General features: G+C 44.8%; 1 protein-coding gene across 1 annotated transcript in view; it reads left to right on the top strand.

Moving 5' to 3' along the window:
* C6H1orf112 (chromosome 6 C1orf112 homolog) overlaps nucleotides 1-26,112 on the top strand; it is a 148,895-nt gene that overhangs the window by 79,890 nt on the left and 42,893 nt on the right. Inside the window, 10 exon segments of the mRNA XM_030207309.1 lie at nucleotides 4,606-4,661; nucleotides 5,404-5,496; nucleotides 13,262-13,302; nucleotides 13,304-13,405; nucleotides 13,407-13,446; nucleotides 15,872-15,909; nucleotides 15,911-15,959; nucleotides 15,962-15,996; nucleotides 21,745-21,793; nucleotides 21,796-21,839. Coding sequence (XP_030063169.1) covers nucleotides 4,606-4,661; nucleotides 5,404-5,496; nucleotides 13,262-13,302; nucleotides 13,304-13,405; nucleotides 13,407-13,446; nucleotides 15,872-15,909; nucleotides 15,911-15,959; nucleotides 15,962-15,996; nucleotides 21,745-21,793; nucleotides 21,796-21,839 — 547 coding nt within the window.

Here is a 26,112-nt window from a genome sequence, read left to right as displayed (position 1 = left end):
CTGCCACTGCACACTGAGCAGAGGGTTTCAACCCATCATCAACGATGACACCTAGATCTTTTCCTGAGCGGTGACTCCTAATGTGGAACCTTGCATCACGTAGCTACAGTTTGGGTTCCTCTTTCCCACAAGCATCATTTTGTACTTGCGCACATTAAATATCATTGCCATTTGGATGCCCAGTCTCCCATTACATTACATTTACATTTCTATACAGCAGTATCCCCTAAGAGTTCTAGATGGTGCATGGTACAGAAGGTGGAACATAATTCTGGAAATGCATCTATTTTCAGATGATCAAATTAGGTAAAATCAAAATAAATTAGAAATAGGTTTTGATAGCTTTCTTGAATACAGAATAGTGAAAAAATTGACCGAATGTTCAACGGCATTGAGTTTCACCAATGAGGTGATCGATAGAAAAATGTACCTTTGAACAGAGTTTTGTATATCATACCCCTTGGACACAGGTATTGTAATAAAGGAGGCAGTCTGCTACCTAATACTAAATTAGTAACTGAAATATGTTTTAGCATCCCCAAAGATATCAGAGGATATCGTGGAGTATTAAAACGGTCATAGAGCAAAGTTTGAACAATATACGTGATGTAACTAGAAGCTGTCACGAAACGCCTAGCACCTAGTTGGTGTTAACCCTGCCACCACCTAAAGGGTCAGCACTGCTCTGGCCTGCCTGCACCTGTTCACGTGCTCTACACTGGCATTTCCTCCACCGCACGCACTGGGTTTTTTTTGCCTCTGGGCGAGTCTCCCACCCGCACATTATCTCCCCAGTGGTTTCTATGGACACTTGAGCCACAATCCCAGAGGTTCCACAACTCTTAGAAAACACTCACAGACCGAAAATACAAACCACCAGGATTCTTAACTAATTGGTTTAGTATCAGAAAGATGGAACAGTGAATGGTGGAAAAAAATAGATGAAATTAGCCAACAATAACAGGTAAAATAACTGGTGTCAACAGTAAAACTAACTAAACATTCTGTTACTACCTGAGTAGCACCCGGGGAGTTCAGGAATATAACTGCTCACAGGTATTGAACAGTGTAGAGATTTTTACCTTCCACATTCCCTTGCTGAGGCTAAAGATTTCCAGCATGTTCTGGTTGGATTTCTACTGGATCAATCAGAGCCCAGAGCATTAACACAGGGTGGTATCTGTCCAATAGTAGTGCAGGTTGCTTCCCCTCAGGGCTTAAGCTGGAAAGAAACAATCAACTCTGCAACAGCTTAAAAGCAGAGGACAGACACCACTTGCTAGCCATACAAGGGAAATGCATATCCTAAAAATAGCTATACAAATTTCAAGCAGGAAAATTCCCTGTTTCGCCACAGAGCCAATGAAGCTTTTTCAGCAATGAAGAGACTGAAACATACCTGGAGGAACGATAAATTAGACATGCTGCAGTGTTTGACGTCGTCTGAGAAGACCCAGTTTCATAATGTCCTCTTGCAATTTTTCACAATCATCTTGTGATTTAACAACTTTGAATAATTTTGTTTCATCAGCAAATTTAATTACCTCACTAGTTATTCCCATCTTTAGATTATTTATAAATATGTTAAAAAGCAGTGATCCCAGCAAAGACCCCTGGGGAACCCCACTATCTATCCTTCTCCATGGAGAATGTTGACCAATTAACCTTACTCTCTGTTTTCTGTCTTTTAACCAGTTCTGTATCCACAATAGGACATTGCCTCCTATCCCATGACTTTCTAATTTCCTGTGGAGTCTTTCATGAGGTGCTTTGTCAAATGCCTTTTGAAAATCCAGAATCACAGTATCGACCAGCTCACCTTTATCTGCATGTTTATTCACCTCCTTCAAAGAAATGTAGTAGATTAGTGAAGCAAGATATCCCTTGATTAAATCCACGTTGGCTTTGTCTCATTAATCCATGCTTATGTGTGTGTGCTGTAATAACATTTTGCCTGGCACCGACGTCAGGCTCACTGGTGTATAATTTCCAGAATCACCTGGAACCCTTTTAAAAACTGGCTTTACTTTGGCCACCCTCAACTTGGCCCATTATTTCTTCCAGGTGAGATTTGTTTCAGTTTCTCTGACTCATCAACAGGATAAATTGTACATTAGCAAGATAAACCAACAATAAAATCTAAAATGCCACAGCAACTTCAAAGCTACTCCAGATGCCCGCATTCTATCTTCAGTTTGTAAATCTGAACATAATTCTATGCCTAATTACCGCTTCCTTTTCATACACCAGACCAGTCCAGAATGTATGGGTTATGCCTCTCATCCAGCAGATAAAGACAGACTTAAGAGCTGCCTATTTAGGTGTCTATTCTATAAATTTGGTCTTACCTGCTAATTTTCTTTCCTTGAGTCCAACTAGACCACTCCAGAGGCCTGCCCTAGTATAGTTTTGTTAAATTTTGTGGTACATTACAGTCTCATTTTATCTGACCTTCGCTAATCCGACCATCTTGCATATCTGACAGATACACCCCCCCCCCCCCCCCCCCCCCCGGTGACATTTATAATTTGTGTTTACCAGTTGCATTGCTACTACACAGTACTCTTTCTGATTGTGTTTTTATAGTATGGTTTTATAGTATAGTACAGTAATTATATTTTAGCACTTTAATCATGTTGCAGAATGTACTACAGTGTAAATAAAGAATTTTTGAAAATCGGGAACTTTATGCCTTTGTCCATTGTTTGAGGTGTTACCATTTGTTTTCCGTATTTTCCAACTTTTCACTTATCCGACAATAGGTCAGTCCCCATTACACTTGGATAATCAAGACTGTACTGTAGTTAGTTTTTTTTCCTTCAGATTTCAAGATGAAAGACAACCCTTAGAGACGTCCCCCTGGCTTCTATCTGGCAAAACTAGGTAGTCACTCTACGTGCACGCAGCTTCTGGCGTGGCAAAGGGTAGCTGCACGTCACAAATCAAAAGCCACAGAAAAACTTAAAGAACCATCAGCACGTCGTTATTCCCCAGCAATCCCCAGTACAGGACCCCTTACGGAACCCGCTATCAACCCTTCTCCATTGCGACATACTCATCATTTAATCCTACTGTCTCTTTTCTATCTTTTAACTGTTTTTAATCAACAAGTAGAACACTACCCTCCTATCCCATGACTTCCAATTTCTTCTGGAGTCTTTAATGACGGTACTTTGTCAAACTGCCCTTTTTCAAACTCCAGATACACAATACTCGACCGGCTCAACTTATCCACGTTTGTCACCCCTCAAAGAAATGTTCTAATGTTTACACTGACTACTGCAGTTGATTTTAGGAAATCATTTCAAGGACATTTAATTCAATACTAGTTATTTCTGAAATACCTAATCCATATGTGAAACCTCCTGGATGGAATTACTCCAGAATTAATATGGAATATGCTCTCTGCATTAGTGAATGTGCATCTATGGGCCAATGATCGGAAGCAAACGCAGGCGCTAGAGGATATTAGCGCCATACTAGCACCTGCAATTGCTACCACCACGTGATCAGAGCCCCGGCTCTGAACGCAACTAGCATGCAAATGCATGCAAAACAGGGCTGTTAGTTCAAGTAGCATGCAAATGCATGCTAAACATATTCCTCCCCAATCATCAGTGAGCAGCACACCAAACATTGGCGTGCTGTCTTTGGCATGCCCTGCGCCAGCTCAGAGCTGGCGATAGGGTTTTGCAGACCATTGGGGTGGAATGGTGAGCCCTGTCCAGCATGCATTTCCATGCTAGCAGGCCCCCCATTCCCCCCAATACAGCCCCCTCCCCCGGCAGGAGCAGGAACCTGATCCCCCCACCCTGTGCCAGCGACAGGGGGGCTGGTGGTCTGGTGGACTTCCATTCCCCCTGAGTCCTCCCTGACACACGTTCAGGGGGGCTGGAGATCTGGAGGGTCTCCAGACCCCTAACCCCCCTAGCATCCCCCCAAAAATGCCCGTGTAGCCCAGTGGGCCACAAATCAAGCACCCCCCCCCCAACCTGGTGGTCTAACTGCCCTCTTCCGTGACCCCCCTGTACCTTTTGTTGGAGGAGGGAGGTAGTACATTCCAGCAGCGCCGCCTCAAAAACGGTGGCACCCAGCCCTGCCCAGTGCATCCTGAACTTGTGTTGGGGGGGGGGGGGGGGAGGACTGGAGGTCCGCTGGACCTCCAGCCCCTGTGTCACTGGCTTGGTGTGGCTTTTGACAGCCCAAACCTGTCAAGCAAATGTGAGAGGATGCCTCAGGCACAATCCTCCCACACTTTACCCTATTATCAGAGATAATAGGGTGCATACATTTGCTTGTTATTATCTCGACTCCAGGGGCAGTAAAGCCCTGTTGCCGTTCCCAGCACTATTTTTTAGAGCACTGTTTGGAACAGCACGGGGCTTTCAATCATCTGGGCACTAGTGCTGCATTAAAGGCATGTGTGAAATAACATGTAGGAGATATCTTTGTTGATGCTATAGAAAATACCTCCTGAGGATTCTGGAAACCCACAGCTTCAATGTTCTGAAATCTCATGCACACAAAAAAAAAATGGTCCCACTGACTGACAGATAAAATTGTAGTAAATCTAGGCTGAATCAGACTATCCATATCTCTTTACAGCTATGGGACAGCAGAGCTCTGTGCCCAACATGCCTTGATTATAGCTCAGCTGGTAAGTGACGCAGCTTTTTTGTTTGATCGATACAGATTTCTTTAGTAATTCTTGCTTTGCCCCAGAAGAACTGAGAAATCTTGTTGCAGAGCGTCCTCTTCATGAGGAATTCTTGCCTGGTCGCTAAAGTGAGAGAACTGTTGAGGTCTGACCTAAGCACAGATGTCCCAGCAACAAACATTTCAGTCATTCATAGAGCAGAGGTTTTTCAGTCAGTAAAGCAGACTGCAAGATGCACATATGTGCCTTTTGAGTATAGAGCCCAGAAAGCTTTAACTACCACTGAAATACACATCTATTGACCTGATGCAACAGTGTGCATGAAAACAGGCTGTAAATACTGCATTTGACAGGGAGAAGGACAGCTCTCCATTTGCTAATTAAATATGCCACTTTTAGCTGCATTTGGTTTGCCTGACTAAATACCTGTGACCCAGTTAAACGTGTTTTGAAAATAGTCCTACAGATGTTTTTTTCTCAGAAATCTGATGGATAGGCCGCTGTTTACATTTGGTCTTTCTGTTTTATATGTGTAAGGCAGTTTCTGGAACCCCACCCAGGTAGGAGCGCCCCATATTCTTTGGAATGTGTTATCCTAATGTCATTATTTACTTATTTGTTACATTTGTATCCCACATTTTCCCACCATATTTGTAGGCTCAATGTGGCTTACATAGTACCAGAGAGGCGTTTGCCGACTCCGGTGAGAACAAATACAAAGTGATGTTATTTTGGCTGACTTGCAGATAAATTATGTCCAGGAGAGTGTTACCAGCTCTCTCACCTATCTGTGCTGCTTCGACGTATGGTGTTCCTCATGGCTGCAGATCATCAGGCAAGTACTATGCTCTTCTTTGATTGAATGGTGTATGGCTGCCTGAGGGAGCTGGGCTCTGGAAGGCAGGTGGGCAAGGAGGAAGGAGTGGGTTTGTTGGAGTCAGGCCCTGTTCCTTCTTTCTTTCTTCATGCAGTCTAGTATTAGGAAAGAGGAAGAGAATGGAGAAAGGAAGACAGATTGTGCATGAATTGATGAGAAGGAACATACCAGGATGTTGTGAAAATAGAAGTCTGTGTTCCCTGTCACTGAGCTCCCCGAAGGTGAAATGTATGGTTTTCAAAAAATATTTTGGGGGGGTTTTACAGTATGGTTCTTATTTGCACCCCAAAAACAAAGCCAAAATACAGTGGGGCCGATATGCAAAGCGATTTAAGCAGGTAGAAGAAGCTCCTTTCCGCTTAAATCGCTTGTTGCCACCTGTCCCCTGATATTCAGCGGCACTAAAGCGGGCAGTGCCGCTGAATATCGCCTCTGACCGCCACTAGAAATAGGGGGCAGGTCAGGGGCAGTACGGGGGGGGGGGGGGGGTGGCATTAAGGAGAAGCCCAGGGTTATGTGGGTGCTGGTAATATTCAGTGCCGGAACCCGCATAGCTAAGCGGCCAAATTTAGGACAGCTCAAAAGCTGTCTAACTTTGGCTGGCCTGGCTGTGCGGGTCCCCGTCCTGAATATTGGGCCAGAGCTGCATAACTTTAAAAAAAAAAAATAAAAAGCCCCTGAGCACCCTCTCGCCCCAGGCAATGACCCTCTTTCCCTTCCCTCCAGCGCACGGCATATCCTTCACCCCCAGAGAGCCTCTCTCCCACCCCAGCAGTCAGGTGAGCCTTCCTCATGGGCAGCTCGTGGTACTATGTAGTACCGCGAGAGGTCACGGCAGCCATTTTCATTCAGTGGCCGCAAGGGCAGGAGCGAGGGCCTGCGCTCCTGTCTCCAAAAACCCACCATGGACCACCAGGGCTAAAGGTAGGCCCAGGAGAAGGGCCTACCTGAACAGCCGGTGGGGGGCCCTCAGGGGATGTCATGCAAACTGGGGGGAGGGGGAATGAAGAGGGTCATTGGGGTGGGAGGACGCTTTGGGGCTTTTCTTTTTCTTTCTTTTTTTAAATAAAAACCAAAAATGTTATGCAGCCCCTGCCTGATATTCAGCCGGGGTCCGAATAACTTTCTAATTCGGGCTTGGCTGAATATTGGCCAGGCTCGCATAAGCTCCAGCTGCCAGCCTGCCCGCTCGCCCAAATTATCCCCCGATATTCAGTGCCAGTGCCCGGACATGGCTTGGCACTGAATATCGTGGGGAATAATTTAGCAAGTGGACATCAGTGTTACGCTGATCCCTGGTGGCTGAATATTGGTGGAAATGTGTCTTCTCCGGTTCAGACTGGCTTGTTACATAGAACCTATTTTATACAAACAATGGTCCCAATATTCAAAATGATTTAAACGGCAAGGGGAAGCTCCAGACTGTTTAAATCGCCTGTTTTCAGTGGCATTTAACCAGATAGTGCTGCTGAAAATGTTTGATTAATTCTCACGTGGAAACCATCTATTTTGGGGGTGTTCCAGGGATGGCGTCGGCACTTAACCGGATAAAATAACTGCATAAATAGGACCCCATAAAATGCAGTCCTATCTTTGGGGGTCTTTACTAAGCCACAGTAGCGTTTTTAACTTGCAGTAGAAATGAGCTGACAGTAAATGCTGAGACACCCATCAAACATATAAACGGCGAGTGACCGTACTCACTCGCAAATGCCACAGTAGAGGACTTCCCTCTCTGCCCCGCCCCCGCTTCAATACGTGATGATGGGGGCGGGACAGAGAGGGAAGTCTCTACTGGCATGCTGCAGACGTTGGAATCGCTCCACCTCCCCCCCCTCCCCCGGAGTCGCCGCCGCCCCTCCAACTGGCCCCGAGCACTGTGAACTTGCAGCAGCAGGCACATCAGCAAAGCTGCCGTCAGAGCGGGCTTCCTTCTCTGCCTTTGTCCCGCCCTCGCCGACGTTACGTCACACGAGGACGGGACACAGGCAGAGAAGGAAGCCCGCCCCGACGGCAGCTTTGCTGATGTGCCTGCTGCTGCGTGCTGATGTAAGTTTACAGTGCTGCTCGGGCCGGGTGGAGGGGCGGCGGGCAGAGACTCCGGGGGTGGGGGGGCTCGGAACCCCCCCCCCCCATTCCAAAGTAGCCCGTTTTCACGGGCTCAACGGCTAGTAAGAATATAATGAGTGCCTTGGCGTTTACCGCCAACTGATTTCTACCGCGAGCTAAAAACGTAACTGTGGTTAGTAAAAAAAACAAAAAAACTTTATGCGGTTCTTCAAGTCTATTAAATGCTAAATATTGCACTTTACTGGCAATTTTTTAGCTGTCTCCCTGTACCCAGAAATTCAATTCCAGAGCCCACACATGGCCCAGCGTTGAATTTCTGGGTATAATTGTTTAGTTCTATTATGTCATCTATGTTCTCAATGTAACACCAATTGTTTCTTTCACTCTGAATGGCGACTGCCATAGCGGAGCATTGTAAGCCACATTGAGCCTGCAAATAGGTGGGAAAATGTGGGATACAAATGCAACAAATAAATAAATAAATGCCAGTGGCAGTAAGCAAACACTGTTCCTTAGCGCCCATCCCTCAAAATCAGCCTAGATAGATGGGTTATACACTCCTACCAGCAGGAGGATGGAGACAGAGAACTACAAAATTCTGGTGGAGCCTATGAATTAACTGTGCAGTCCATCCCAGAGTCAGTATTTCTCAGTCTCCCAGCAGGTGATAGAGGTGTGAGCCTGTTCAGTTCCACTGGTCTGGTAGGCCTGGGGATTCCTAGTCCTTGGAAAAAAAATGTTCCCGGGGGGGGGGGGGGGGGGGGTCAGCATTGTTTGTAATTCATTCTGACTCCTAATTTTCTCTGCTTCTCTCCCAGGGCTTCTCTTTGTCTACTGGTTGGGTTTGTGGCCATTAGGGTTCACATAGAGGCATATTTTCAAAGCACTTAAGGCTAAGTGCTTTGAAAATGAGCCCCATTGTGCCCTGGGGGTGACAAACCCAGGTGGCCTTGTCCCTCCCCCCTTCCCTCCCTAAACCTCCTGGTTCCTTGACCCTGAGGGGTTTCTTTTTGGTTGTGGAGGTCTTTTTTGTGCCTTGGCCCCTGGTGCTGTCTAGTGGCCTTCAGTGCCTGGGAGGTGAGCCTCATCTTTGCTCAGTGTAAAAAAAAATGGAACAAAGTTTGGCAGCACTCCATGGTCTGTATTTGTTTTGTGCTCAGTTTGGCCAACCCCAGGTTTTGCCTTTCTGGTGGGCAGTTTTCGGCAGTGTTCTTTGATCCCCCTCCTTCCTCCCGCAGCTCTTGACTTTATTTCTGTCTATTTTTCAGTTGAGCTATAATTCCTTTTATGGAAGTTTTATTTCTGTGCCTGTTTTATTCTGAGCTCCATTTGCCTTGAAGGGGCCATTTTGGCTTGTTTTTTTCTGAACCAGTATTTCTGCTGTGTTTGTCCTGTTGAGGGTGCCTTTGGGCTTTTTCTGCTTATGCAGCTTATACTTAAGTTTCAGTTGCCAGTAATATTCAATGCTGGGACCTACATAGCTAAGCAGCTGCATAACTTTTTTTTTTTTTTTAATTTGGCTTTGTCTCCTGTTAAAAATACACTAACACAATAAAAAAAAGTAGAGCGGAGGTACATCTGAGTTCCTAGGGTTACCATATTTGCTGTGACAAAAAAGAGGTCACAAAATAAAATTCAGCCCTGCCTCCACTATGCCACACCCCTACTCCATCCCCTACCCCGCCATGCCCCTGCGCCTCAGTGTGACCTTGACCCCCCCCCCCCCCCTCTCCAAGAAAACCAGATACTGTAAGCAGTGAAAATACTGGTAAAGTAACAGAAATGCATTTTCTTCTGTACAAAATAAAAGATATATATGACATGCTCATGAAATACTTAGAAATGTACATTTCATGAGCATGCATGTTGCCCTTCTTTTCCCTCCCATCCATGAGCAGCATATCCCCTCTCCTGTCCATCCCTGCTATGTATTTCCCTCTTTTCCCTCCTCCCATGTATGTCCCCTCCCCAGTCTTTTTTCCCAGCCTCCCTCCTCCCACCTATTTTTATAGCTCCCTCCTCCACCCACATGATTCATTTTCATCCTCTTCCCTCTAGTATTTTATCCTGCCTTGATGATCTAGTGGCCTCTGGGGCAGGAAAGAACCCCAGTCTTTTCTTTTCCTGGCGCTGCCAACTGACTGCTGCATCGCCAGCACCACTTTCAGAATGGCTGCCAAGGCTTCAAGCGGTGACCTTGCAGGTCTTCTGCCAGAAGTCTCGCGAGGCCTCGCCTTGAAGTCTCAGCAGCCATTTTGAAGTGGCACTGGCAGCTACGGGCAGGACAGAGAGGGTTCTTTCCTGCACCGAAGAGGCAACTAGACCACCAGGGCATGATAAGGTAAGTGAGGTGATGGCACCCTGAGGCCCACCACAAGCTAGATAGCCAGGCAGCCTGCCCCCCTGCAAAGCCAGCCTGCCCGCAAACCCGGCAAACAGGCAGTCTGGCAAAACCCACCCGGATGCCATGCGGTGCCTATCCACAAGAGGATATGTCGGGTAAACCTGGACTTATGGTCACCTATGAGTTCCCTATCTCAACCCCCCCCCCCCCCCCCCCCCCCCCCCCCCCCCCTACAACTAACAAAATCCCCCCCCCCCCCCCCCCCCCCCCCCCCCCCCCCCCCCCCCCCCCCCCCCCCCCCCCCCCCACCTCCCCCCCCCCCACCCCCCCCCCCCCCCCCCCCCCCCCTCTCCAACCCCCCCCCCCCCCCCCCCCCCCCCCCCCACCCACACCACACATACACCTGGACATGAACCTCCTTGTAGAAGACAACGTGCGTGAGTTATTTTCTGGTATTTTTGTTTCTTTCCCCCCAAGTGGTCAGTACTCTGCAATTTGAGACTATGTGTATGACCCTGCCTCTTTCAAGCATGAAAACAGTTTGTTTACTTTTCTGTGGTAGGACTTAGTTATGGACAGGATAGTAAGTGTGGTAAGGTGTCGGTAAGGTGTATTTTATACACTACTCCTTCCTTGCCCCAGTTTAAGCAAAGCATTTATCACAGCTTTATTCAGCTTTTGCGTGTTGTTTGGCACCTGTGAGTGAGTGCATGGATTTCTAGAATTTTTCAGATTTCCATTGTAACCATTAGCAGTCCCTCAGCTTGTGCTGCACATGGGGCTTGAACTTTGGCAAGGGAAGGAGAGATGGAGTCTTTCAGAACACAGTCTTTTAGGGGGCAGATGCTTAAAACTCCAGATATAGCGCAGGAACAACACGTCAGCACAACTCCCTAATGCTCAGTGCTAATGAGATGCAAATATAGGTGCGTTCATAATATTGAGCATTATGGAGTTCGACAGGAGCATAGTGTTCTGGCGCATGTGCTCAAGAGCTGTGCTTATTTGTTAGTTCTTTCTTCTTGTTAAGTTCATACTGACTCTGGGAGGGACTACACAGCTAACTAATAGGCTCCACCAGAATTACTACTACTACTACTACTAGAATTCAGTAGTTCTCAGTCTTCATCCACCTGCTGATAGGAGTGCATTACCAATCTGTCTAAGCTGGTCTGGAGGGACTAAAGGAAAGCAATTTAGCAGGTAAGATCTATTTTCTTCATTGCCATCTAAATATCAGGCCCAAAAATGTCTCTCTTTGTATTTAGTTTTTTCATGCTAAACCTGAAGTTAAATGAACTTGAGTGACAAACATCCTTCTAAAGTGACATTCTTATAGATGCAGAGTGCACTAATAAGTGTGCAAAAATATTTTTCATGTCAATATATAATTTGAAAGCTTAGCTTTCAGTTTTTTGTGTAAGGGTCCTTAATAAAGGGACAAGATTCACAGAAAGATCTGAAATCTTTCTGTGAATGTTATGTACAGGTATAGTAAATGCTATGTGGGATGGGTTTGCCGATGACTGGAAATGGACTGTGAAATGTTTCAATAAAGTTCTCTTGAGGTTTTTTCCTTCCACATATCTTCTTAAGTTACACATGAATTGACATAGAGTAATCTATATTATATTATTTTGATGATTCACTTTTCAGGATATCCCCAATAAATTCATGAGATATGTTAGTGTATGTTTGGTCTGTGAATCTTGGTAAATTTGCATAGACTCATAAGATGTGTACACTAGAGTAGTGTTTCCCAATTTCTTCATGCCAAGTACCCCCTAAGTCAAACAAATTTCAACCTAGTACCCCTGAGCTATGATTTTAGCAGAGGTTTTGAAATGGACATGTCAAACACCAACTCTGGCAGATGTACATTCCTAAAACTGACATATTCTAATCACAAAATACAAAATAAAATAGCCTTTTCTACCTTTCTTGTCTGGTCATTTTATTTTTGTAATCACGTTTGTCTCAATGTCTGGTTTCTACATTCCTCTGTCTTTTCTTAACTCTCTTGCTAGAGCTGCCTCCATCATTCATCTCACCATCCTCCCAGCCCCACCATGCAGCAGCTACTCTCTACCCCCCCCTTCCCCTCCCCACTGTGCAGCATCTCTTCTCTACCCCTCCTTGCCATGCAGAATCTCTTCTCTGCCCCCATCCTGCAGCATCTCTTCTCTATCCCCTGTCGCCATGCAGAATCTCTTCTCTGCCCCCGTCCTGCAGCATCTCCTGTCTACCCCATCCAACATGCCCCTCTTGTCTCTCCCCACCATCCAGCATTGCCCCATTTCTCTGTCCTCCTCCCCACCATCCAGCATTGCCCCAATTCTCTTCCCCCCCCCACCATCTAGTATTGCCCCTGTGTCTTCCTTCCCAATGTCCTGTCTCTGTCTTCCCCAGTCCTCCACCATCCAGTATTGTTCCATCTCTCTCTCTTTCTGTTCCCTCCCCCATCAATCACCACCATTGCCCATCTCTCTTTCTCTCTCCTCCACTACTAGAATCCAGCCTTGTCCTATCTCTCTTTCCTCCCCCCACCCACCCAGTTACTCCCTCCCTCCCTGCCACCTCTGCCCATCTGTTTGCTCACCCAAAGCCTCCTCCCCGACCCATGCCTGCAAAGAAATAGAAAGTAGATGTAGGACCATGGCCCTGTGCACACCACTAGTGGCTTGTACCAGTCCTGGCCCTCCAAAACAGGAAGTTCCTGTTTAGGAGGGGCAGGATCAGTACGAGCAACAGTGACAGGCACAGGGCAATGGCCCTGCGCCTAGTTTCCCTTTTTTTTTTTAGCCATGGGGTCGGGGATGAGTGTGATGTGCAAATGGGGGGTGGCATGAAGGGAACGTAGCAGTTTGAGAGTGCTGGATGTCACATACACTTTGCTAATATCTCGCGTACCAGTGTGGGAACCACTGGACTAGAGACACTTCAAGGAGAAGCTGCAGTATTAGGCAAGCAAGTTAAAATTCAGGTACTGTAGGAGTTCGCTGTCTGTGGATGTCTTACAATCTAAGTTTGTGCCTGAGGTAATGGAGGGTTAAGTGACTTGCCCAGGTTCGCAAGGAGTACTAGTGGATTTGAACCACCACTTCCCTAGAGCCTGCTGCTCTAGCTACTAGGCTACTCATTCACTTTACCTTCTTGTATTTTTTCTACCTATCTTTGTCTATCAGTGCATTTGTTGACCCAGTCTAAGCCGCTACTAGGTCAATAGTTTTGCTTTACAATATCTTAAGTAAACTTTTCACTCCTTGCCAACAGGCACAGTATATACTAATATATTTGGACTGCTCCTTTCCAGGTGAATTTATCAATAATCACCCCCCAGGAGAAGTAGAGAACTTTAGCATTATGGCAGCATATTTCACTCAAGGCGCTCACAACAGAACTCAGGAAGCAAGTGGCCAACGATATCACTACAGCTGTAGTGACAGTGTGCCAGCAGTTGGCAAGCAAACAGGTGCACCTTGGGAGATCTTGTACAGCTGGTAAGGAGAAGAATATTTTCATTGTTAACGAAGCAAACAGAACTTAGACCTTCCAGACATGCAGTGTACTTTTCCTCACCAATTTGTGGTGCCAGCACCAATGGTAACCTTTGTAATTGAACCGGATTGCTGTGCTGGTAAAACTTTTTCATGCGTAAGATAGATACTAGTCCATGAGAATAAAATGACAATCTTCCATGTGCAAGGCAGACTTTGCTCGTTTTCAGTCTCCTTTATACCGCAATAATCGAGCTCCATGAGACCCTCTGGTGATTTGCTAGTTTATCTCCAACCCCTCATATTGGACTAAGGAGTTTAAATGGAACACCATGTTTTATGGATTGTGAGAGCTCTATCGTCAACCTGGAAGAAGGAAAAAAATCGCCTCAGGGAAATTTTGAGGTGATAGAAAAAAGGAACTGCATTTGATGACTTCTGGATTTTTACCAGAACCAATACCGACAGCTCATCCATTGACTGAAACCAGTTGAAAAGGTGACTCAGATTAGAAGGAAGATGAGCAGCATCTTTCAGGGCTCTTCTCTCATACTCCTCCTTAGCTGGATAACGAGTATGAGAGAAGAGCCCTGAAAGATACTGCTCATCTCATCTTCCTTCTAATCTGCGTCACCTTTTCAACTGGTTTCAGTACACTTATCCAATTGTCGGCAGGGAGATATTATACACAGTCTCCCTTTACCATTTCCTATCTGGTTTTAACAAATATCAGTGACTGGTATCCCTGGATCAGATCAGATGACATCTCTTGTATCATAAAAAAGAAGCTGGCCAATATTCAAAACTATTTATCCAGACAGGAATGGCTCTTGGCAAGTTAAATAGCGTTTTAGCGCCTAATCGCAGATATTCAGCGGGAGATAGCCAGTTGTATCCTGCTGAATAATCCTCAGTTATTGACTAGCTGCTCTAACTGGCTATATCACACAACCTAGCCGGTTAGGCGTGGATATTAGCGCCCGACTGGCTATGTTTAGCGGTTAAAATAGCCTTATTCTATAAAGATTATGCGCCCTAAATTTACGCTTCTAATTTATGAGCATAATTTTTGCTTCTAACTTTATGTTGTTAAATTGTGAGCATAATCTGTTTTGAAGTACAGAGTATGCTTCTAATTTAGGAGCATAACCTTTATAGAATAAGGCCCTAAAGGCCTTATTCTATAAAGTTTATGCTCCTAAATTTACACTCCTAAAATTTATGCTCCTAAATTATGAGCATACGTTATGCTCTTAAATTTTGCTCCTAAATTACAAGCCTGATCTATGCTCCAAATAGATTACGCTCATAATTTAGGAGCATAAATTTTAGGATCTTAAATATGTGGAATGCTAGCATGCACACAAATGTACACTTAACCTGCAAAAGTGCCAGTAGGGAGGACTAAGCACTGTTCTATAAGGCCTGTGTAAGTGTGTAAATATGAGGGGGTGTACAGTAGGGTGGGGATCCATTTTCTGCACATAGATTACAGAATACTGTACGTTACGCATGTGCCTGCCACATTTATATGACCACAGTTAGTCAGGTGTAACTGTAAGCAATAAATGTAAGTTGCGCCAATACCAGGTGATTCTAGTACTAGCTGTTAAGCCGTTAAAACGGGAAGGTATTGCAGCCCTCCTCTCTCCCTGGCCTCAACCCCGTCCACCGATCCTCCCCCCCACCCCCCCCCCCCCCCCCCCCCCCCCCCCCACCCATATCCAGCAACCATCCTCTTTCCCTTGGCCTCCCCCCTCCCCCCATGTCCAGCAACCCTCCTACTCTGCCTTGCTCTCACCCCAGTCCAGCAACCCTCCTCTCTGCCCTGCTCTCACACCCATGTCCAGCAACCATGCCCTCTCCCCCCTGACCCTCCCCCATGTCAGATACCCTTCTCGCCGCGCTCCCTCCCCCCTCCGTGCTGGGGCCCCCTGCACTGACCTGACAGATCTGCTGCTGCCTGCAGCGCTTCCACACGGAGGTGAGAGGCGCTGTCAGGTCAGTGCAGGGGGCCGATACAAGGGGGGCGGGAGCGGCGGCGGGGATGGGGGGGAAAGTGGAGGTTGGTTCGCGCAATGTTTGTTTCCAGCGGCCAGCAAGCGGCGTCCAACAGTCCGACTCCGTTTCCCTCTCTGTTCCGCCCCTCTGAGTCATGACGCTGTGAGCGAGGCGCGGGACAGAGAGGGAAGTCTGTACTGCACATTTGCAGGCTGAGTCGTCTCACTGCTGTTTATATGTTTGATTCTATAACAGAATCTGGGTGCCTAGAATATGCTCTTAGTGCACAGCATCGAGCACCTAAATTGAGTTTGCCCACACTTTTAAAGTGTCCCTTAGTGGTTTCTTATCGGATGACAGTTTTCAACTTCTGGCTGGAATTTTGCTTACTTCTTGCACTACATGCTGTTGTTTCTGCCCCGTTATGAATGCCTCTCTTGCTGCCTTGCTGACTGTGTGCAGTTTCTGCTGCGGAGGTCATGGAGCTCGAGCTGCAGGTTGTTGCCTCAGAAGCTATGGTCAGCTGTGGCCTCTATGTCCTGTCAAACAGGTGAGGCTATTTTCAGTGAGCTTCATGAGCACTGTGGTGTCTGTCTGTTGTTGTGAATAGAGGGAACTGTTGTCTTTCTGTGAACTGCAACCTATGGATGTGATTGCGAAGCTAATGTGTGTGTGTCCTCTTAAGAGCCTGCTACAGTTTACTGTAGTTTTCTCAGTGTATTTATTTCAAATGCAGCCAATGTGTTTGTTGACAATTAGAAGGGTAGGAACTTCAGAGCTATAGAAATGTGAGTATCCTGAGCACTTTAATATTTATGTAATAGTGATATAACCGTTAGCATGCCTTCTAGGTAATTACCTCAAAAATCCATAAGGAAGGTAATTTTATAATAGGGCTCCTAAGCATGGAAAGCACATAGCCTGTGTATGTTTTACCTATTGTATAGAGATAGTATATGCTCCTATGTGCCTTTTGTTTAAAAAAAAAAAACCTATCTGAATACTCCGACAGCATTACACCTGCTCTGAGGCAGGAGTAGCTTTGTGTGTGTTTGTGTTAGTAGATGTTGGAGCAATAGCACAACTGAGTGCTGATCCCACCTCCAGGAATGCCTGTGCACTTAATTTTATGGTCTCCTAGGACAAGCAGGCCTTCCTGTTCTCACACCTGAGTGAAGTCATCTGACTAGCAAGTACAGTAGAAAATTCTAGCAGTGTCCCACTGGACATTCACTGCTGCCTCCTCATCCGACAAGCGAGCGAGGGTCTTCAGTCTTTTTCCACAGAGCTGAGAAGATGCATTCTCTCCTTCACGTTGGCATTTTGAGACTTGTTTGTGCCTTCCCATGTGGATATTTTGTTTTGTTTTTTCCAGTATTTTTCTTCTGTTTACATTTTTTTCCTCAACCCTTAGTATTTTATTAGACTTTTTCTACTTTTTCAAATTTTCTTTGTTTTTCGGATGTGGCTGCGCAATATTCTGCAGCCCCGTCCTCAATGTGTACACTGCCCTTTTTTTATGATCCAAGATTGAGGAGTTTAGTGTAGCTGAGATTCTTTTTTTCAATGTCACAAAAGACCCAGATGTAGACGCTTGATTTCTCCCACAAACCTGCACAATTGGTGCATTGGATGTCTTAGAATTAGGGCCGTTCATTTAATGCGTTTTTAACGCAATAACGTGTTAAAGTTTTAGCTTGTACTAATAATTTTAAAACGATTAATCACGTCATGCTGCTCTCTCCTACCACTGCTCCCACCCCCGCCTCGTTGCTTCTGCAGCTTGCTTCTCTCCTACCCGTTGCCATTACACCAGCAGCCTTTTCTCTCCTGCCACTCCGCTCTCTGGCATCTCATCCCGCCTCACCACCCTACAAACTTGCCTTGTACACTCTGTGGCATTAAGCACATGCTTCTTCCACTCCTTTCTGTAACCGGAGCCCTCCATCTCTAACATCCCACCTACTCTGATGAAACTTCCAGTTTTCTGCTGCAGGGAGTCTGATTCTAGAGAGGGAGGGCTTCTGGTGTGCGGTGGAGAGGAGAGAACAAGCTGCAGGAGCATCGGGGAGGGAGGGGGGACAGCGGTTGAAGAGAATAATATAGCAGGAAGGAGGAAGAGTCGTGAGAGAATCACAGGGTGTAGGAAAGAAAGAAAAGGCTGTTGGTGTGGTGAAGGGAGGGGGGGTAGGAGAGAATGCAGGGCAGCTATGAGGAGAAAAAGCTGCAGGAGCTCCGGGGGAAGGGTAAATGAGATTGTGCCAGTGGAGAGGAAGGGAAGGAATTGAGATGAGATGGGTGCCCATAGAGAGGAAAGGAAAGAGGAGGAGATGGTGCCCACGGGGTAGGAGGAGAGACCGGAGGGAGACGATGCCATGCAGGGGAGGGAAGGACAGACAGAAGGAGACGAGGAGATAGAGCCCATGGATGAAGGGGAAGGGAAGGGGTAGAAACAATACAGATAAAGGAGGAAGAAAAATGGGAGAAAGTTGAATGGACAGATGTATAGGGAAGACGTGAAGAAGAGAGGAGAGAGAAAAGAAATAGTGAGGAGAGAGGAGGCCCTGTATGTAGAGTTCAGAGCACAGACAGAGGAACAGAACCAGAGACAGGGAATAAGATGATTAGAAAATAAAATCACCGGACAACAAAGTTAAGAGAAATGATTTATTTCAGTTTAGTAACTGAAGTGCAATATGTCAGTTTTGAGAATTTTCATCTGCAGTCTGTATTTTTGCACTATACAGGTGAAAATGTGAGGCGGACACTTTATGCAATCACTCAGTGATTTAAAGTTTTTAATCGGCATGGTCATGCGATGTGAAATTCTTTATCCGTGAACAGCCCTACTTCGAATATAAGAACATAAGAATAACCATACTGGGTCAGACCAACAGTCCATCTAGCCCAGTATCCGTGTTCCGGGTTTAAAATCGGACCGGCCAAAGTTAAACTGGATATTCAGTGCGGTCACCGGAAACTGGCTGGCATTGATATCTGGTTTAGTGCCAACCACGGGAGACAGCCTGGCTATCTTCCGAGGTCTGAATATCGAGGCCATAGTATTTTCCAGCCCTCACTCCCCCCTTAACTTTCTTCTACTTGACACACAGCACTCTCCTTTGAGCACTCTGTAAGGATTATAGATGTATCTTTGACTCTAAGCTCACTTTCAGGCTCAAATTGACTTCATTGTCTGCTTCTTTCTTCTCTCTGGCACCGCATCTGCTCTGTTTGTCCATTCCTGTCATCTCTTTTTATTTGCCCTTGTATTGATTACTGCAATTCTTATACATTGGTCTACCGCCTCACTTCTATTAAATGCCTTCAACTAATTTGATAAACGCTGTCAAACTATTCTCTGCACACATTGTTTCAACCATGTACTCCCCTCCTCCATCTGATCACTGGCTCCTGTGTCTGCCGTATTCGCTTCAAAATACCATGCTAACTTACAATGCACTCCCCCTACTGCCCCAGCTTACTTGAATAAATTGCTCATCCCCTTGTCCTTTCCCACAGTCTCCGGTCTTCCACAGACAACCTCCTTTTCTGCTCCCTTTTACCCTTTGGCTTTGCACCTTTCACTTCTGGGATTCAGCTATCTAGAGCTAAGCTCTGGAATTGCTTCCCCCTTACCCTTAGATCACCTATGCCTCTCCGGTCGTTAAGGCTCTCTTGGTCTTCTCTTTTTTCTGACTCTTTTGATATGGTTTCTTCATGATGACTAGTCTCTCCAATCCTGCCCCACCCCTTCTACTCCCCCGTCCTCTTCCTCTGTTTCCCTGTCCCACTGTCTCACCTTCCCAGTCCCTCCTGCATCAGCTCTGGCCGTGAATTTTTATTTTGAATTGTGTAAACTACTTAGTCGTCTGTACGGGATCAAGTTTCAGTATATCAAGTGTACAAAGAATAAATAAATTAAAATAAATATTACCTCCTGCCCCTTTCCCCCTTTACTGCTACTATCTTTTAATAAATGGGTCCCAAATCTTATGGTTGGTTTTAGATCTGTGTCTTCAGAAAGTAGTGATTGCACATGACATGTCTCTGACCTCCCACCCCAAGGTCACCCATTCTGCTCCAGTGGTGAGCGATAATCTGTTTCACTGAAGTTACCCCAAAAGCTATGAAGCATTGTAGATTAATGTTTTCAGTCCCCCTAAGGGTTTCAACAGCAGACAACCTAGTGGCATAAATTTTACCTATTGCCCCCCATGACTCCCTAATGAGTACCCCACAGCTGCTGGGTCTGCTTTATATGCACATATTCCTAGGCACTTTTACTGTTGCAGGAATTACCACTAGTGTTAGCAGAATCTGTGGTACTTCAGGAGTCAAACAGCACACACCAGAATGAGGGAGAAATCTTCTTTATTTGCCAGCAAACAAAGTAGAACATCAGCACTAAGTCTCTTCTTCAGCTCTCTCTGGATCCTGCATCTCTTGTCTGTCCTCTCTCTCCTTCTTCTGTCTGTTCCAACGTCAGCTGCCTCTGCTCCCAGTTATATACAGTTCTAACCCCCTCCTAGCCCCCCTTACTTTCCAGATGGTAAAGAATAGATTAATTACCCTGTCTGAACCAATCATCTCTATACCTATATTTCCAAATATCAGTTACATAAGTTCCAGCATTTCCTAACTGACCTATGACCTGGGGCCTCTCACGCTAGACAATATGGCACCAGTCTCTGCATTTATTATTATTCACATAATCAATTTCCCAATCAACTTCATACTAACTTAGGTTCATTGAGGGGCTAAGGGGCCAATCTTGCTTAATGGCGTACAGATATAAGTTTGTTATTACTTCAGGACCATTCCTACATTTACCTATAATTAATCAGACTTTTCTTGACCTCTTTCACCTATTAGCTTCATACATTGAACTAGCTAGGACTGTGGATAATTCAAACCAGATGATGACCTTTTCAACTGCAGTCTTACTTATAAAGTAACACTGAGTTGAACAGACATTCCACACAGAATTATTAATTACACAGAATAAAACATATTCTAAAATAAGCAGAAATCAAAATTCCTTATAAGACATATTCTAAATATTTATAATGGTATCTATAATATCTAGAATATCTATATCTAACCTGTTTCCTTCTAACTAGCATTTTAAAACTAATCCTTTTAAAACTACAGTATGTCTGCAACATGCCTTGTTCATAATGACACCCATATGTGGTAAAATAATATCTATGAACTAGCCTTAACCCCGAAAAGGGACAGTGAAAGTTCCATTTCTCCCTGACCTTTCTAACCCAAACGTTAAACTTCTAAATAATCTAAACCATATGGCATTCCTCCATCACTTTACTTTACAGAACTGAAGAATTAAAATACCTAATTATTTCTCTGCCCATGCTGTCTCATTACAAGCATCTATCCTATATAAATAAAACGCATCTCCAATATTCTGAAGCTGACTGCATGGCTGAGGCATTCCTGCTCTCTGTATCCATCTCCTGAATTGACATCATGCACTTCCGTGTTCGTCACAAGCAGAAGTGACCAACCCACGAGGTTTCTCGGCTTCAGAATGTTGGAGGTGCGTTCTATTAATAGGATTGGTCAGTTTCTTGAAGCACAGCCAGAGCTCAGCGTCCTGCACAGTAACGCTCAGACACCAGAGAGAGGGAGGGAGGGAGGGGGGGCCTGACACCAGAGGGGGGGGAGGTATCTCTGTCACACACACACACACACTCTCTCTCACAGTCAATGTCTTTCTCTCTCTCACTCTCACACACTGTCTCTCACACTGTATCACATTCACTCTCTATGTGTCACACAGTCACTCACACACTCTCTTGGTCTCATACACTCAGTCTCACAGAGAGTCTGTGTCTCACACACACACTCTCTCGCACACACTATCTGTGTGAAACACACTCTCTCTCTCTCTCTCTCTCTCACACTGTGTCTCACATATGCACTTGCACACACTCTCATTCTCACGCACACACTCTCTCTCTCACGGACACACTCGCACCCAGACTCACTCTCTCTCTGTCACATACACACACTCGCACATTCACTCTTTCTCTCACACACAGTCACTCTCACATACACTCTCTCAAACATACACACTCTGAGGAAAACCTTGCTAGTGCCCGTTTCATTTGTGTCAGAATCTGGCCTTTTTTACTAGTTTGAGTATAAATGCTCGTCACTTATAAAATAACCCCCATCATCCATAAGATAGAAGTATGATTTCTTTATAATGAGGTATTCATTTTTGTATGAACACATGTTTGACAGTGTATCCTGTTGCTTTTTTGTGGTTCAGGTGTCAGATCATCCCTCCCTGCAGCACACGCTTAGCCTGCTACTGTCTCTCTTGGGGTTTTCATACAAACCTTAAAGCCTAACCTGATCTCTCAGGTAAGAAACCAGTTCTTGCATAAAACTAGTTTTGACATTTGGAAAATTGTATGGTTAAAAATAAATATCAAGTTAGTGCACTGTTCTGAAACAATAATGAAAAAGATATTCTTTTCTGTATTTTGAATTTAGAACTTGGTTGATTAATGCAGGCTGTAAAGGAAGTGAAGCATTTCTTCAGTGTTCAGAATGCCCACTTTTGCTCCCATGATTCTGCTGAGCTTGTAAGCCCTGTTCTGATATAGTCTGCATCCCATCTTCTCACTAGATCAGCAGGAAACACAGAAACATAGAAAATGACCAGTCTGCCTATGGCTACATCAGAGGTCTTCATTCCAGAGAAAGCTAGACATTAAGCAGATGCAAGCATACAAAATATTATCAATGTTTGCTAGTTGTTTGAAATGGGAGTAAAAAAGTTATTGTTTTCTTTTTCTTATACCATGTATGAATACTCTTTTATTTCTCTCAATTTGACTGTCCTCAGCTACTATCCTACATGGCAGCCCTTTTCTTCCTTTCTGCCTTGCTGTCATTTAGAGAACTATCATGCACAACTTCCTGTAGGTTGTTCTTATCAACAGCATAACTATGCCATGTGCTATCCAGAAAGTCTTTGACCTTTCCAACATACTCCCAGTTTGATTGTCAGAGACCAAGATAACACAAGGCCTCAGGAGTATTTAGAAACTTCGTGCCAGCTATTTGGGCCTTTCTCAACTTGAAAACTGGGGACCATACTGACCCTCATATCTTGAAGGTGGCACTATTTGACCTGTGAATAGAGCTTCCGATTCTAGTGATTTCTAATTCGTAAATTTAACTGTTTATTTTCAAGCCTGTTAGGTGTTTTGTAAGAGTACCACAGTTTTGTGTAAATCGATGTGTTTTGTGCCGTGAAATTACATTTTAGGCACGTATTTAGGTGGATTTCATTTCTTATATGGCCATAAATTACTAAAAATGTAAAATTGGTTTAGAATGGCATTTTAGAAAGGACATAACAAAAGAGAGGGACACCCAGGTCAGTATGTCACAAATGGATGTCCATCTCACATTTATTTTAGAACAGCCTGTTCTAAAATACATGCAAAATAGACGTCCATGTGCTGGAAACGTCCAGCATGAATATCTATTTTACAAACTGAAACGTCCAGATTATGAACGGAAAAAAAGGGACATAGATGTTTGTGTGGCAACATAGAAATAACAGTCTTATAAAATGGCCACTTAGAAGTCCATGCAGAGCAGATGGGGTAGCCTAGTGGTTAAAGCAGTAGGTTGGGGATCAGAAGACCCATGTTCAAACCGCACTTCGGCTGTTTATGATTTTTTTTTTTTTTTTAATTGTGAGCCCTCCAGGAACAGAAAAATACCTATTGTACCTAAATGGACACTACTTCTGTAGCCTTCAGGCTTACAGGTGTCTTTATATATTCAGGTACAGTAAATATTTTTCTGTCCCTGGAGGGCTCACAAGTTAAAAAAAAAAAAAAAATTAAAGAGCTGAAGTGGGATTTGAACCTGGATCCCTTGGTTTTTAGTCCACTGCACTAAGGGGCCCTTTTACTAAGCTGAATAAGTGTCTATGCACGCCCAACATGCGCCAGAAGGAGTTACTGCCCGACTACCGTGTGGCTCTTGTGGTAATTTCATTTTTGGCGCATGTCCGATACGCGCATCTGGAAAATAATTTTTATTTTCGGCCGCACGTATCAGACACGCGCGGAAAATAATTTTTATTTTCGGCCGCACGTATCAGACATGCGCCAAGTGGCATTTGGCACGCGTAGGTCATTACTGCCCGGTTACAGTGTGAGACTTTACCGCTAGGTCAATGGCTGGCGGTAAGGTCCAAGACCCAAAATGGACGCATGGCAATTTTCATTTTGTCGCATGTCCGTTTTCCGTAAAAATTTAAAAAAGGAATTTTTTGTAGGTGCACTGAAAAGTGATTCTACGAGCACCTAAAACCCGCAGGCCATTTTTCAGTGCACCTTTGTAAAAGGAGCCCTAACTCTTAGGCTACTCCTCAGAACAGCATGCTGTGCTCTATAAGTTTAACTGACTGTCTACTGGAAAGAAATCAAACTAAAGAAATTGTAGCAAATAGTTCTATTTCCAAAAAAGAAAGCTGCTTTTATTGTTTTAGTTGTTTAGATCCTAGTCTAAATATTTATTCTCCTTTTCATTGGGAAGTAGCTTTGTGCTGTTTGTGCTTCCATTGTAATAGCCAGGGCTGGATTTAAATTTGGGATCCTATAGTGTATTGCTTCAGTATTTGCAGCCTGCTCACTTGATCACCACAGACTGCTCACAGAATAAATTACTACAGATTCTTTTCGATTCATATTGGGTAAATGAAACTCTTTATTTGCACTTTAATTGGAGAGTGTATAAGTCACAATTATTACTGCATCACAAGGATTAAGAAATACACACACTAGTCGAGTACGTTACTAAAGGAAGGCTATAGAAAAGTAAAATAAGAAATATATATATATATATATATATATATATATATACAGTGGGGGAAATAAGTATTTGATCCCTTGCTGATTTTGTAAGTTTGCCCACTGACAAAGACATGAGCAGCCCATAATTGAAGGGTAGGTTATTGGTAACAGTGAGAGATAGCACATCACAAATTAAATCCGGAAAATCACATTGTGGAAAGTATATGAATTTATTTGCATTCTGCAGAGGGAAATAAGTATTTAATCCCTCTGGCAAACAAGACCTAATACTTGGTGGCAAAACCCTTGTTGGCAAGCACAGCGGTCAGAACGTCTTCTGTAGTTGATGATGAGGTTTGCACACATGTCAGGAGGAATTTTGGTTCACTCCTCTTTGCAGATCATCTCTAAATCATTAAGAGTTCTGGGCTGTCGCTTGGCAACTCGCAGCTTCAGCTCCCTCCATAAGTTTTCAATGGGATTAAGGTCTGGTGACTGGCTAGGCCACTCCATGACCCTAATGTGCTTCTTCCTGAGCCACTCCTTTGTTGCCTTGGCTGTATGTTTTGGGTCATTGTCGTGCTGGAAGACCCAGCCACGACCCATTTTTAAGGCCCTGGCGGAGGGAAGGAGGTTGTCACTCAGAATTGTACAGTACATGGCCCCATCCATTCTCCCATTGATGCAGTGAAGTAGTCCTGTGCCCTTAGCAGAGAAACACCCCCAAAACATAACATTTCCACCTCCATGCTTGACAGTGGGGACGGTGTTCTTTGGGTCATAGGCAGCATTTCTCTTCCTCCAAACACGGCGAGTTGAGTTCATGCCAAAGAGCTCAATTTTTGTCTCATCTGACCACAGCACCTTCTCCCAATCACTCTCGGCATCATCCAGGTGTTCACTGGCAAACTTCAGACGGGCCGTCACATGTGCCTTCCGGAGCAGGGGGACCTTGCGGGCACTGCAGGATTGCAATCCGTTATGTCGTAATGTGTTACCAATGGTTTTCGTGGTGACAGTGGTCCCAGCTGCCTTGAGATCATTGACAAGTTCCCCCCTTGTAGTTGTAGGCTGATTTCTAACCTTCCTCATGATCAAGGATACCCCACGAGGTGAGATTTTGCATGGAGCCCCAGATCTTTGTCGATTGACAGTCATTTTGTACTTCTTCCATTTTCTTACTATGGCACCAACAGTTGTCTCCTTCTCGCCCAGCGTCTTACTGATGGTTTTGTAGCCCATTCCAGCCTTGTGCAGGTGTATGATCTTGTCCCTGACATCCTTAGACAGCTCCTTGCTCTTGGCCATTTTGTAGAGGTTAGAGTCTGACTGATTCACTGAGTCTGTGGACAGGTGTCTTTCATACAGGTGACCATTGCCGACAGCTGTCTGTCATGCAGGTAACGAGTTGATTTGGAGCATCTACCTGGTCTGTAGGGGCCAGATCTCTTACTGGTTGGTGGGGGATCAAATACTTATTTCCCTCTGCAGAATGCAAATAAATTCATATACTTTCCACAATGTGATTTTCCGGATTTAATTTGTGATGTGCTATCTCTCACTGTTACCAATAACCTACCCTTCAATTATGGGCTGCTCATGTCTTTGTCAGTGGGCAAACTTACAAAATCAGCAAGGGATCAAATACTTATTTCCCCCACTGTATATATATATATATATACATCATCATCACTGGTCAGGAATTACATCATTCAGGCCCTTATCTCATCAGCTGGGGGGCCTGTTGCAGCGAAAGCCTGAAGCGTCCAGACCAGGAACAAGTCTTTTCTGCACGATGCATCCATCCACAGAATGAG

Source organism: Microcaecilia unicolor, chromosome 6 (genome assembly GCF_901765095.1).
Source record: "Microcaecilia unicolor chromosome 6, aMicUni1.1, whole genome shotgun sequence".
Lineage (NCBI taxonomy): Eukaryota > Metazoa > Chordata > Amphibia > Gymnophiona > Siphonopidae > Microcaecilia > Microcaecilia unicolor.
This window is presented reverse-complemented; position numbering and strand designations above follow the sequence as displayed.